At 39.6% G+C, this 14,649-nt stretch overlaps 1 protein-coding gene across 4 annotated transcripts in view; it reads left to right on the top strand.

Moving 5' to 3' along the window:
* epb41l5 (erythrocyte membrane protein band 4.1 like 5) overlaps positions 1 to 14,208 on the top strand; it is a 44,488-nt gene extending 30,280 nt beyond the window's left edge. The window contains exons 17-26 of one of the 4 annotated variants that reach the window (XM_049594286.1): positions 3,642 to 3,835; positions 3,997 to 4,094; positions 4,288 to 4,422; positions 5,110 to 5,177; positions 6,105 to 6,218; positions 7,667 to 7,748; positions 8,215 to 8,295; positions 9,169 to 9,231; positions 9,507 to 9,646; positions 10,235 to 14,208. In XM_049594286.1, the coding sequence (XP_049450243.1) occupies positions 3,642 to 3,835; positions 3,997 to 4,094; positions 4,288 to 4,422; positions 5,110 to 5,177; positions 6,105 to 6,218; positions 7,667 to 7,748; positions 8,215 to 8,295; positions 9,169 to 9,231; positions 9,507 to 9,646; positions 10,235 to 10,304 (1,045 nt within the window). In that variant the 3' untranslated portion in view covers positions 10,305 to 14,208. The remainder of the gene's footprint in view (positions 1 to 3,641; positions 3,836 to 3,996; positions 4,095 to 4,287; positions 4,423 to 5,109; positions 5,178 to 6,104; positions 6,219 to 7,666; positions 7,749 to 8,214; positions 8,296 to 9,168; positions 9,232 to 9,506; positions 9,647 to 10,234) is intronic. The other 3 variants (XM_049594288.1, XM_049594287.1, XM_049594289.1) reach the window with 3 other exon arrangements.
* The last annotated feature ends 441 nt before the right edge of the window (positions 14,209 to 14,649 follow it).

The following is a 14,649-nucleotide window of genomic DNA, read 5'->3' on the forward strand; positions in this document are numbered from 1 at the left end:
TAGCAGAAGCAATGTACCATAAGTTGCGTGGCATATTGAGTTTCCAGACACTGCTGGGCTTATCAGGGCCATGAACACCTCATTTATTTATTCATGTTGTTTCATGTCCACTAACATAACATTTTTTTATTATCATCAGCATGACTTCTCTTGCCAAGCTGTAGTTAAGAGAAATGCATAATCTCTTACAACAAAAACAGATGACGCTCTTTCACACAGCTCCCATTTTTCTTTCTACCTGTGCTGCCTCTCCCCCATTCATTTGCATACAATGTCCCTCACCTCTTTGCCGTTTTTATTCAATGCTTCCCTTCCTCTCCCCCACCAGTCTCACTCTCTCTCTCTCTCTCACTCACTCACTCACTATCTATCTCTTTACATCACGCTCGTGTTTGCCCCCCCTTCCCTTTGTCTATTCCCTCCACCCTGTTCTCCTCAGGTCTCCTCTTCCCTCCACCCCTCCTGCTCATGTCTCATCAATGCTCCCCCACAAGGAGTTGGACCAATCCGAGGAACTGACAACGGTCACCCTCTGTACTGACATGAGTTGGACAGCACACTTAATAAATGGGGATGGCTCAGCAGTGACTCACCCATGAAACACTTCTGGTATTTGTGGTGGTGGCTGCACCACATGGAAGGACACATTTGGTGTGAATGCAGATATGCCTTATTGAAAACATTCCTCAACACAAACTGCTCGAAGTATCACATATTCCATTTAGAGGCACCCCTCACAGACGGACATCTCTCCAAGCTTCCCATCATGCTGCCATCACTCTTGATACTATTCTTTCCTTTTCAGTGTTTCAGTCTTTGCACATCCCTTCACCTGTGCTTGACCCTTACTCCAGTGACAATTCTGAAAAGTTGTCTTCTTTTTCCTCCTTTTCCCCTATTTCATTACCCTCTACACTTTCTTTGTCTCTCTCATTCCTTCTCTCTTTCTTTCCTCTGTCCTTCACTCATAACCTCATGGTGAAACTGGCTGGCTGGGGTGAGATGGTATCAATGTGAGGCTTAGGAATTCAGCTCACTCTCAACTGAAGGAAACAATAAGTCACAGTTCCTGGAAGGTTTAACTAAATCCTCTTCTGCTTCCATTGTCGTTCTCTCAAAATTAGTTTTGTGCTTTCTTTATATTTCAACCACTGTTGCTGTTTTAGTTAGTTCCATAAAATGATTTTAATGTATAAGAAGATGTGATTTTTCTCTATTTTGTATTTAATCTATTCTCCACATTTCATGGATCTGCTGCTGTTTTATAAAGGTAGTTGGATAAGAAGGTCAGTATTTGTCTCGTCTGTAGAGATTTTACTGAGAGGTTTATAGCCTGGCACAAAAAACAGAAGTAGGAGAAAAGAGTTGCTTTCACTCTGTCACAGATGCAATCCAAAAACATCAGAATCTGTTATATTTATACATGGTTTCTTGTATGCTCAACGCCTTTAAGAAATGCTTGAAGATGCATTTTTTTTTTTTTTTTAAGCTTTTTCTTGGAAGTTGTTGAGCTAGCCTAAACATATCCTGGACTCTATATTCAGAAATCAAATTGATACTGACCTTCTCATCCAACATATGGCGAGAGATCAAACAAATATGATTCCATAGAAATGTTCAGAAGTGAATCAAAATCGAATGGAAATTGTATTTCTGTTTATTTGTTTTGAAGTTTATATTCACTGAATGCTTCCCTACACCTCAACTACACCTCTGCACAACCGTTTCTTGCACAGCTCAACCAATGAAGGTGATTTCGTAATATTATTGCTTAGTTAAATGTTTACAACGTAACTTTGACCAAAGGATGTGTATCTTTATGAACTGCATGTTTAAAATCATTCCAGAGAATAAAGACAGAATTACTCTTGATACAGAGGAGTATGTAACCATATGTGTGTTTGATTACTTGTACCAACCTACATACTGTAGTGTACACACTGTTTAAGAAGGATTACCCGGCTGTTTGGCGGTTGAGATTTTGTATCATCTTCTGCGGTCACTCAAGTTGTAACTCACCTGTCAAACACATAATATATTCAGGGCTGGGACAATATGCTTATCTCCTGATTCAATACTATCTAAATACTTTAAAAGTACTGCGATTCAATATTACATTTTTTTGCAATTTTGTTGACTTTTTTAACACTAGACCATGGTTAAAAGTTGAATCATACACTTCTAGAGACTGTACATTGTCTTTTATTTCAGCAGCTTTCCCTGAACCACTGGGTAATTTAATCAGTTGTCCCTTCAGGCCCTGTTGGCCTGTTGCAAGTCGATTGGCTAACTTCACATTAAGCTCTGGATGCTGTCGAGCACAATGGGCACTTGTGTTGATTGTATTACCACAGTACTATACCTGTCCATGACAGTTTGCATGCAGCTTTAGCCATGTCTAACTCTGCTTTTCGTGAAACCCAAAGTGTTTCCATTCTTTGGATTTATATTGTGAGGGTGTAGGTTGTAATAAAGAGCCATAAGGTAGTGGGTTGGTAAACTGTTGCTGCTGACTACAAGGCAATGTCACAAAGGCAATCTATATATACACTATTACAACTACTTCAGGATTGATCATGACAAGACATTGGCTGCTACTTCAGTGTTTTGAACCTCTGTACCTAGTTGGAAAAGATTTATCATCTCCCTGTGGAACCTCTCAAGTGTGCATGCGTTACATTTTTAGTGTAAATACAATACAGTGCGCTTTGTTTATGGCCCACATGAGGGTTGGATGCATCCCTGATGTGTTTCCTTCACGGATTACTTAACATGTGGGAGTGTTTATATACATTTGGTTTGTGTGTCCTCAGGCGAAGGATTGTACTTATCTTGTGTGTGTGGGGTGCTTTACAGTAGCTCCGGTTCTCTCGAAGTCATTTATATAGTAATATATACTTCTCATGTTTCACTGTGTCTGCAGGCTACAGAAATATGAGGTAATTATGAGGCTGCTGGAAGAGCTTTCATCAAAATCCATGTATCAAATGTTTTGCTTCAAGTTGCTTTTGTTTCTAAGAATATTACACTGCATTTTTTTTTTCCCACAGAAGTTATTGCTTGCTTTGAAGACTTATTTCCATGACCTCAATCATGCCTCTCCATCTCCCTAGAAGACCTTTTACAGCAATGTTATAAAGAGCTTTTCTCTTTGGACAAGCAGATCCCATATCTTTCTGGTAGAAACAACAGTAACTGTCTTTGTACTTTCTTGTATTCCTGATAACAAACTGGTGGATGCATGGCTGTACTTGTCAAACTCATTGGTGAACCTACATGATCAGCTTTTGCCAGAGGCTTCCAAATATTTTTCAAAACAGAGTCACCCCTATTTTTTGTCTTAATTTGTTCTATTGTAGTTTTCTTTGTATTTATGGGAAGTTTTTATAAAATATCTTCTGACATATCATCATGGGCCAGTTTGACATCTTTGCAGAGTCCACTCATGTCTTATGGATGTCGCAGGTAAGTCATACAGCTGTATAATCCTTTATTATTTTGTTGTACTTTTAGATTTAACACTTGCGTTATCTTCATTGTTTCTGTTTATTATTTATATTTAAACAGGATTATTTTTAAACCCTTGTTTTGTTCTGGTGCTTCTTTTATATCCTTCTGTTATCCTTTTGTTTTGTCCTTAGTATGCCCATGGTTGCGGACCTGATGGAGACGTGCATTGATGATGTCCTCAGGGCTCCTGTCGTTCCCACAGTGACGGCTGCAGACGAGGCCGGACCAAGCAGCGCCTATGCTACCCCCAGTGTCACCGGGGAGGATCGCCTTGGCCTGGCTGGTGAGGCTACAGCAAACCAAGCATACCACAAAGTGAATTCAGGTGGCAACTCATTTATCAACGCAGTCGACACACAGTGCACTTATTGTCAGTGATAGCATACTGAAAAGGGGGCTGCAATAAATATCGCTTGCAACTACATTAGACTTGTAATGTGTATGTTTCATTGAGTAGTATTTAATTTAAACATTGTGTCTCTTCAGATGCAGCAGCTCGTCTGAAGCAGCTGGAGTTGGAGAGCAGTCCGCTTCTTGGTACTCCCAGAAATAACATCAATGTCAATATGGCCATGAACAATCAGGTGGGTGTTCATAAAGTAATTCTGTTAATTTTGTTGTGGAACTAAAATGAAGGTGATGCAATGAAAACCTTCGCGAGAGAAATTGCAGCAGGGATAGCACAGCATGTTGTCTGCTTTGTTCAGAGATGATAACCATATTTTCTCTCATTTGTTGTATGTTATGTGTTTGTTCTATCCAATCATGCTCCAACAGGAGGATGTGATGAAGCTCACAGAGAAGTGTGGTCTCAGCAGCACGGGCAGTAGTCCAGTTGTCACTCCACTGTGCACCCCAGAGGATCTGAAGAGCAACATCCTGAAGGCACAAGTTGAGGCTGCTGCCCTCAAGGTTAGGAACAGACCCCACCAAACTGGATGCATTGTGTTGTTTAGTGATCACACTTTGAAAGGTGTAAAAGGCCAACAGATGTTTTTCAATAAATTGCTGTTTGGGAGTTGTGAGTAGAAAGATGGCAGCAAGAAGGGTGATGGGGAATGATGTGCAACAAAGGTACCCAGCTAGGGCATTGTCTACAAAGTCTCTGCTGTTAACCCCTTGGTGTATAACTCAAATTTAATGATTTCTATTTACTAAATAGCAGGTTATGGAAAATGGCTGCAGCATTGCTGTTTTCAGCAACATTAGACCTTCCAGGTAGTGTAAATGTTGTGTGTGAACAGTGAAACTTAAAACTGACGTGAACAAATTGATCCTGGTCATTGAAAGGGTTCAACAGTTTGGGTGGAAGGGTGAAAGACAAGTAACAGGTGCACTCTAATGCTGGCCTCTGTACTCCCACTATTGATGCTTCTAATTGGTTCAGGAAATTGAAATGTATATGAAATAAAGGCATTCTACCAGGGACTAGGATTTGTGACTTTTAAACCAACCCTTTCAAGCCTTAACATTCTGGGCTTTATGTTGCAGCATTGATGTTCTATCATAGTTGTGACGTTATTCTGCTATCAAGTAAGATGGAGATGCATCATCGTAATAGTCCTCCACCTGTCTCTCTCTCTCCGTTCCTTTTCGCAGGGATCTTTGGAGGACCATGTCATAATTGTTGGAGATAAAAACTGTAACTTGCAGGAGGCCTCTGCCAGGTATGAAAACACTAGAGTAACACATTTTTGAATGTACAGTCTGTAGATAAAATACAGGATTGCAGTGCATTCACTTGAGGAAATAAATTGTCTCTGTTTTTCTGAATTGTTGGGATAATTATCAATTATGCTTCCATAATACAGAATTATAATAACTGAATTAATTATTATTGATTATCTTTTGACGAAACTTCCATCTGTTACAAATGATAAAGAATGCAATGAATGTGTTTTAGCCAAGGCTCCCAACATTCATTGAACCATGCAAAATATTTTGTTTTGTTTATTTAGGGGTTTTTTAGCATCATACTGTGTTTCTAAAAAAAAATCTTTTCTCCTTTTGAAACCATCAGTACAGTACAGCACTGTACAGGCAGCACAGAACACACATGGACAGGAGAAATCTATTGTCACTCGCGCTCCATTGTCTTGAAATTGGGCCTTGTTCCCTCCTCCTCCATCTTCCTGAGTCATGCCAACTGTCAACACATTGTCTCAGCCAATCTTAGCACTCCCTGCAGCTAGAGCTGATTAACCAATTGAATATTCATGAGGATTATTAGCGTAGCTCACAACATTACATCACCTGCAGCTCATTCTTACAAGCAAGGCTCCACAGATTGTAAAGCAAATCCCTGTCGCCGTCTTGTATCAGAGGCCGTCAGTAGCTCGGGATGTTGGTGGGAGAGAATGAGCCGAAGTAGATTTAGCAAATGCTGTTTGTAAAAATATATATACTTTCCTGTTCTTATTTTTAAAATCAATTTTAAATATCGTCTTCCTTTACTATACCTAATTTAATTCTTGATTCATGTTGATTTTTTTTTATTATTGTGAAGATCTTTTACTCAGTGTAAAAGGATTGATGTCATTCCATCCACACAAAACTACCGGCACAAAACAAGAACATGTATTGTCTGTTTCCAGGTTGAAAGTGCGCACCGGCCGACTGGGTAGTAACTCGTCTCTGTCCGTTAGCAGTCGCCCTGACATCCAAGACTCCTGGGACCTGCTCAAGCCAGCGTCATCAGCAGGGACCAGGTTAGTCTTTGAACATGCTATGCTGTCCCTACTTGTTTTTTTACTTTGTATGTCTAAGGAAAACTGCACTTTTATTTGTCTACAAGGTGAATTGTGTATTATTCCCACTGTGTCTGAAGAAAACAAGAGAGAAACTGGGAGAATAGATTAGCGGAGGAGGGAATTTTGACAGAAGCTTCAGATTCATAATCCTTCTGGGCAGACAGAGATGCACAATATATCTGTTTTTCTTCTCTTTTACCTAACTTAAAGTTAAACGATAAATTTGCTGAAAATCATTAGCTGCATTTTATTTTAAACAACACTGTGCGTCTTTGTGAAATCCTCCACACATTATTATTCAAGTCATACGAAGTTTTGTCATTAACTAATTACTATACTCTCTAAATTAACGTGCAGTAATTTGATATATTTCACTGTGCCTATAGCTTTAATCACACCTTATGTAATTGTCATTTTCACCTAACCTACTTCAGCTTTTAGGACCTTGACAGAAGAAAGATGAGGCTTTGACATTCAGATTGAAATAAGAAATATATAAAAGTGGATAGAAAGTAGTTGAAATTAAAGGTAGGAAGACAGGGCTTAGAGAGTAAAAATCAAAATGCACTCACATTACAGTACCCACTTCCTTTTTCTTCATTGGCATTTACCTGACTGATATAGTTCCTGTATCTTTACTCTATAATTTTGTATCAGCTTTTTTCCCCCAAACAGAACATAAACGTTTCACAATGATCCATTGGAAACTGAGGTGTTGGTTTTTCTTAGTAGTCTTTGCTGACATCTGTTGGCCTGTTTGAGCAATGCACACGCCTGTGTGTGTATGTGTTTGTTTGTGTGTGTGTCTGGGTGTGTTCAGTCACATGACTTGAGTTCTGCCTGGATACTGCTGGCATCTCTGCTCAAGTGTTTACAGTGGGATGACACAAAAATATAGACGCTTGACCAGACAATTCACAAAGGCTGTAAGGCCCCGGGCTCATTGATGCAGTAAATGCTCCAACCATTCAGGCTGTCTTTCTACAGGAGTCTGGAGACTGTAACCTCACGCTGTGCTAAAACAGTAAACTGATGAATCAATTAGTCACTCACAGAACATTAATCAAGAGCAATTTTGATAATCAACTAACAGTTAAACTAATTTATCCAGCACAAATCAAGCTTTTCTAGGTTGTAAAAATACCTTGGGGTTTTGGACCCTTTGTTGTGCAAAGCAAGCAATTGGAAGGCATTACCTTGGGCTGTGTGATTGGCTCTGATAATAAAGTTGTTGTGTTTGTTTTTTTGTTTTTTTTTGTTTTTTTTTTTAAGTCATATGAATGAGAAAAATGTACCAATTTAAAAAATTGTTTTTTGTAGTACTGTATCTCAAGGATGAGTAACTTGGACTCTGTTAATGTTTCTGAGTGGAACAGGAATCTGAAATTCTCTTTTCCATTCATCAGTGCAGAGAGGATAGCTGACGATTTAAACCCCTCTGTTACCAAGATGCTCTCTGAGTCTGCCAGCGAAGTCATGGCACCAAAGGTAACATGATTATTCATAGTTGAATTACTTATTGTGGTGCATTTTCATTTGTTACCATGGGAATAGTAGCCATTAATGCTTCTACACATGAACATGGAGTTTACTGCTATTTAACGGCATGGTAATAAATAGAGTTCTAGTGGATTTTTCAACATCACATACAGTATATTATATATTATTACATGTTATGAAGGTACAGGTACATTTTACATATCCATCCTGTTATCTGTGCTGATAGAAATGATGGAAATCTGCTTCACTGTCTCACAGTGGCATCTGTTTAACCTCAGATTGAAGTGCTGCCACTGGTATCTGTTTCATGACGGTGCACTGTATGCACACTGCTTATGTAGCTCCTCATTGCTCTCTGTGTCATGTTGAATCTGATGTAAACAAATCATCTAATACAGACTTTGTAGAGGTTTGTTTGTGTGTTTTGATTAAGAGTGTTGGTGTCTTTTTGCAGGTTAAAGCAGAGGAAGTTGACCTGCAAAACAACACCCCACTGTCTGACAACCTGATCGATTTCACCGATCCAACTCCTGTGGTGAGTCTTATTCTACTGTATGTGGAGAACTCCAGCCAAGGGACTTGCTCAAGAACACTACGTATATTGGCCATTGCAGGGAGCAAACCACCAACCCTCGACACAAGACACACTCAGTCTAACCACACAACTGGAATGAAACAATTGATCCCTTATTCACCCTCACTCAGAAACATTTAACCCGTGTCTGCAGCCCCGGCTGAGTGTGAAGTTTTAAGTTTAAGTTTATTTACTTTATTAATCCCCCTGAGGGGAAATTCAATGTTTTCACTCTTGCTTGTCAATTACACACAGGTCCGAAAGACACACACATGCCTATATATACACCTATACATGCACAAAGTGGAGAGATGTCAGAGTGATTGGTGGTTGGGGAGTTAGGTGCCTTGCTCAAGGGCACCTTGGCAGTGCCCAGGAGGTGAACTGGCACCTCTCCAGCCACCAGTCCACGCTCCATATTTTGGTCCAGACGGGGACTCGAACAGGCGACCCTCCGGTTCCCAACCCAAGTCCCTATGGACTGAGCCACTGCCGCCACTGAACACAGCCCCAATACTACCACACTGTAGCATACTGGTTTTTCTGTTTGAGATAGGAATTAAATTTAATGTTAGTGGTGATACACGTGCACAACATTTATGAATATATAGACTGACACTCACAATGGGAGAAACGTAATTTGGTTCTTTTGTGTAATGTCTTTGTGACTTTTCAGTGTTGTGTTTAGAACTAGACTTGTAGTCACAAGTCTCTTGCTGTGATCTATTGAAGCAAATGTGTATCAGTGATCTGGGGTCAAACGTGGGTGAATGCACCCCTGTAAAGTATGTATCGTCAATATTGTGTGCCAACATTTTTCTGATTGTCTTCCAGCTACCACCAGTGCAGCAGCCCAAACCTCTCATCACACCTCGCTGGATCATCCCTACAGCTGCTGTGAGTGATCAACCTTTGTATTTACCTGTCTGGCTTTTCTCCTGATCTACTGTCTACCTGTCTGTCTGGCTTTTATGTTGTTTTGTTTTATGTTTTAGAAGGCTTTCATGAGTATTTAATTATTTTAATTTGTGTCCAGTTTCCTCAAACTGGTGATGCAAGGCTCAGTGTTTACTTTTTCATGTGCACTTGCATAGTTGCTATTCACTTTGGCTGATGTAGATGCTATGTAGAGAATGACTTCCCTCCTTCTCCCTCATCCCCTTCTAATGCAGCCTCCTGGCGTCTTTACTAACGGCCTGCTCGACCTTGACCCCCCTGCTAAGGTCAACCCTCTTCTCCCTGCAGATGGGGGAGCCGCTCTCACCCCAGTCCTCCCCCAGCTCGCTCACACACGTAACACCATCTCCGCCAGGTAAACTTCTTGAGATCCGAACCTTAAAGCTTGTTTTTAGAGCAAGCTTGGTAGTATGCTGACCCCTGCTGATCGAGCAGGAAAATGCCTGCTTTTAGCTGAAACCTCAAATCAAAAGAGTTGAAGGCAAGGCTTTAAAAAAGAATGACTTGGAATTGTTGCTCGGCCTCGCTGCTATGAGAATTCATGAGCTTAAATTGAGGCTTCAGCATCATTTCATTGTAAAAGTTGCTCATCCTGGATGATGAATTACCACTGTTGTAACATAAAGTTGCCTTATTGTTAACTGGTTAAAAGTTTCTCATGCACAAAGCAAAATACTATCACTGAGAGTACACAATTATAAGTGAGAACATGCGCAAGTAGAGTTTGAAATATCAGCTGTGCACCTTGCCATCTCACCATGTGATGGATACTTTATCTTTGTTCCCTATCATAGCTGTATTTTTGTTTGTTCTATGAATGTAGCAATGAAATTCATTCTTTGTAGAGCAGTATTTTTCAGGGCCCACATGCTCAGTGTATGTTTTATGCTTCTACAAGACAAGTAGTCCGTCTCTGATGCAGCCATTCTGCCATCCTTCACAGCACTGCGGGTCAGCAGCCAGCCTCAGAGGATGGAGCCAAACCCAGAGGTCTCCTGACCACTGAGCTCTGATGGAGTAATGAGGAGCAGTCATCACAACATTCGTCTCCCAGACTGCTTCCCCCAAGCCCCCCTCACGCCTTCACCCAACCACACACAAGCAAGCTGGGCCAGATGTGCTGAACACTGAGGGCTAAGAGGAAAGTGGAACCAGGGAAGAGGCAGCTTACGAAAACCACAAACACAATTGTAGCCACACTGACAAACAGAATGAACAAATTCAACCAAGCACATAAGAAAATAATAGGAATATGATGACAGTATTTTATGCTAATGTTTAGCTCCAGTGTTAACATCCTAAGAACACCTACCGTGTGAACCTCCTGCCTGAGCTCACTGTCAGCAACCTGCCATTCACATAATCCATCCTGTCAAACAAATCGAGGTCAAGTTGGGGCTGACTCACTAAAGTCTCACAGTAAGGTACATTTCATGAAGGCATCCACCACTGGTTCATGACTCAAAGGGTAGGTTGCCTCTTTTAGCGCTGCTTTCCTCACCCTATTTTTGGCTCATGCTGTTTTATCACTGGTTATTCACACTACTGGATTCTGCTTCTCTGAGCTTTTCTGTACACTCACAGATCACACAGCACGTAGAGCTGCTGATGTACACTGGATGAAGGACTAAAAGACAGAAAGACTGACTTTAAGTGTTGATTTGGAGAGATAAACACACCTGGACTCCTAACACGATGAAACGTGAATATGACACTGTACTGTCCTTGTAGCACACTACAAACCTTTTTTAAACCCAGTCACTACTACATGTGAAACTCGTCTGTTGGCAGCCACTGGATATGAACACTCACTGGATTATCTTTTCAACACTGGACCTTGAAGGATTTCTTTGCAACGGATGATAGTAGAGATGATCATTTTGGTTTTTCAGCTGATGTTTTTATTATCCTGCTCTTACTTTTTTTTGTCTGTTTGATGTTTGAATTTGCCCGTCACAGTACTCTTGAATTCACACATCACGAGGGACTGAACATCACTAATGGAAGTTAGTTCTGTGGCTCTTTTTGGGCTCTCTATGTTCACCTCCTTCTGTATACTCTTATCATGGCTTGGAGTCAAAGGTGACGACATAATGACATGAAGTTTTAACATTTTAAAATGTGATGCTAAACTTTGCTTTCACTTGAAACCGCTGTTTCCACTTCATTCATTTCAATTTTAACCTCTAAATTAGCAGTGTAAATGTGACAAGTGAAAGCAAGTTTGCTGTTGAACCCTTTAAGGTAACTGTGATCCCAGTTTTTTAAAGTACCTAACTGGATATCTGAATTCATTTTGACAGTACGCTGACCCTGTTGTAGAACATGGCTCATGGTATTAACATGCTGTAGTTACTGCCCTGCCTTATAGGAATGAATGTATTCAAATAGTCTCATCTGAGAATGCTGGAGATGCCACAGTATGAAAAGTTTTACAGTTTCTGAAATTCTCAAATGCTGATATATTTTATAACTGGAGGAAAACTTGTGAAATTAAAGGGACAGTTCACCCCCAAATCAAAAATACATATGTCCTCTTACCTGTAGTGCTACTTCTCAGTCTAGATTTAAAAATAGCACCACAGGTAAAAGAAAAAGAATGTCTTTTTGATTTTGTGTTGAATTGTCCCTTAAAATCTGATTTTGTACATGTGAATTAAGGACTAATTCCACACTTTCTGAGGTATAAATGAAGTACATTGCATTGACTCTTAAAAGATAGACTTGCATATTTTCTTTTAAACTCTCATTACCCCATATGTCGTATTCACTAAGTCTGGAGCCTCATCCAAGTTATGTTTGTAGTTCTTTCATTATGATGATGATTCGATTATCTGTCTTGAACAAGGGAACCTGACTGTTTTACAATGTCTTCTTAGCAGTGACAGTTATTTATGCTACTACTCAGTGTAATTGATCAGATATTACATGTTGTCCAAAAGTGTTGTAGCGCACACTTCTAATGTATTGTCAGTATAATGGCATCAGCTGGCTGTAGATATGAAGTAGATTTATATATATATTTTTGAAAATTATGTCAGCAGTATTGTTACTACACACTGAGAAGATTTCTGCATTAAGCTGTTTTCTAATTACAAACGAAGTAGGAAACGTATTACTGATCGAACTGACTGGAAAAACGCAGAGATTGTGACAGTCTCAAATGCTATTTTATATAAACTTTTATTTTTTTCTGGAATACCTGATCATGATTCAGTAAAGCTTTGTTACAGTAGGAGTCAATTGTTTTTCATTCATTTTTCTTATGTAGCTTCTGTTGAATGGGTTTGCCTGCACAGGAGGTTCTCAGTGATTGCAGTTGGATTTATGCAAGACTAGACAATCTGATTTATTTCTGTGCTGTGGACCAGATGTGCTTTCTGTCTTGTTAAACCAGCGATGAAACACTGACCTAGATCACTCTGAGGTTAAAAAAAATCAGATTTTGCAGTCCTGTTTAAATTCAACTTGTCTTTGAGAAATTAAAGTCTTGTATCTGCAGAAATGTAGCAATAACAACTGACTCAGCAAAAATTTGAGTATTTAAAATGTGTTTCTTTTAAAGTGATAACTTGGACCTGAGTGTATTTACTAGTGTCACCATGTGTCATCTAATGAAGTACAATTTTTATTTTCCCCTGCTCTTTGAAACACATCATCCACTAAAGTATAAAGAAAAAAACCCACCTTTTAAACCAATTCACATGATTTTAGATCTTGTTAGTTAACATATCTGTCAAATGTCATCAGGCAGATTAAAGGTAATTTCCAAACCAATCAGACTGGTTCGTCACATTTTCTAATTAAGAACTACTGAGAAAATGAATAAGAAGCTGATGTAAAACCCTCATTTATTGATAATTGGTTCAACTCCAAAAAGGAAATTTGACAGCATCGTAGATCACAGTATGAGATCTTTTGGCTTTTGCTTTGAACCGTATAAATATTCACTGGATCAACTCAAGGCAGTTGGGACAATATAAATTGTTCTGTTCTTCACGTACTGTCTAAACAGTGTATATAATGTGAACTAGAATTACTGCTTTGCAGTTGTATGCCTCCATGAACCAGTCAAGTTGCAGTTTACCTCTATGTCCAGATTCGTATGTGGTGATGACACTAGACAATAGCGAGTTTTACCATCTCTGTTAATGGCTGCTGATCTTATCCTCTGTTGATGGGTAAAGAGCTCCCTGACCTCATTGTTTTCCCAATTTCACATTTTTGGCCAAGTTAGCTGCCAACTGCTATCAGCTACTTTTTTCCTGCTGTGGGAAGCGCGCAGCCATTGGACCTTTTATACAGAAATGATTAGGTGGAATAAACGCAGAAAATTCCCATCTTGAAGAGGCAGTGTAAAAGGGGCTAATGCTTCAAGTATGGATGTTGCTGCAAGGAAGCTACAAATTCTAAACATGGATGCTTTACACACTTCTTCAACCCAGTAGCACAGAAGATCTATAAAGTCAAGATTAGTGTCCACAGTTCAGTATCAGAGTAATGGCCAGAAAAGTGTTTTTTTTTTTTTGTTTTTTTTTTTGTAGAACATTATGATGCCACAGTGAAGTTGACCTTTGACCTTTTGCATATAAAACGTCCTCACTTCACTATTTTATTCTATTGGAAATCTGTGAAATTTTCTGCATAATTAGGATGTGAATTCTTAAGTTATGGCCAAAAACATGTTTTTTGAGGTCACAGTGACCAGTTCATCCTTTAGTCCAAGTGGACGTTTGTGCCAAATTTGTAAAAAAAAAAAAAAAAAAAAATCCCTCAAGGCATTCTTGAGATATTACTATCCTGAGAATGGAACAGACAGATGGATGGACAGCTTTAATACATTATGCCTCTGGCCACGACTCTGGCACAGAGGTATGAAAACAGTGACTGTCCAGCTTACTTAATGTAGAACGGTATATGTTGGTGTGCTTTGGCAAACATGTTGTTCATATTAAAAACGACTTTTACTTTCAGTCAGAGTGCCTTGGATGCTTTTTAGTTACAAACCTATACCATGGACCTCGACATTAGCAGGGAGGTTGCATGACTGAAACTTCTTGTGTGTGCTGAGCGTGTAAGAGAACTACGGTGGCTGAGGCAAAACGCAAATGGTCCTATCTAGAGCCGGTGTTGGTTTTGTCTGTTCTGGGCTACTGTAAAACAACATGACGGACTTCGTGGAAGAGGACCTGCTGCATTTATGGGTATGAACAGCTCATTCTAAGGTAACAGAAAACATGACAATTTTTAGTTTCAGGTGATAGTAAACTTAATGAAAACATAGTTATGAATATTATATTCTATTTCTGCCAAGAGATGCCCCTAAATCCTACACACTGGACCTTTAAATAAGCTGGA

Source organism: Epinephelus fuscoguttatus, linkage group LG13 (genome assembly GCF_011397635.1).
Source record: "Epinephelus fuscoguttatus linkage group LG13, E.fuscoguttatus.final_Chr_v1".
In the NCBI taxonomy this organism is placed as follows: Eukaryota; Metazoa; Chordata; class Actinopteri; order Perciformes; family Serranidae; genus Epinephelus; species Epinephelus fuscoguttatus.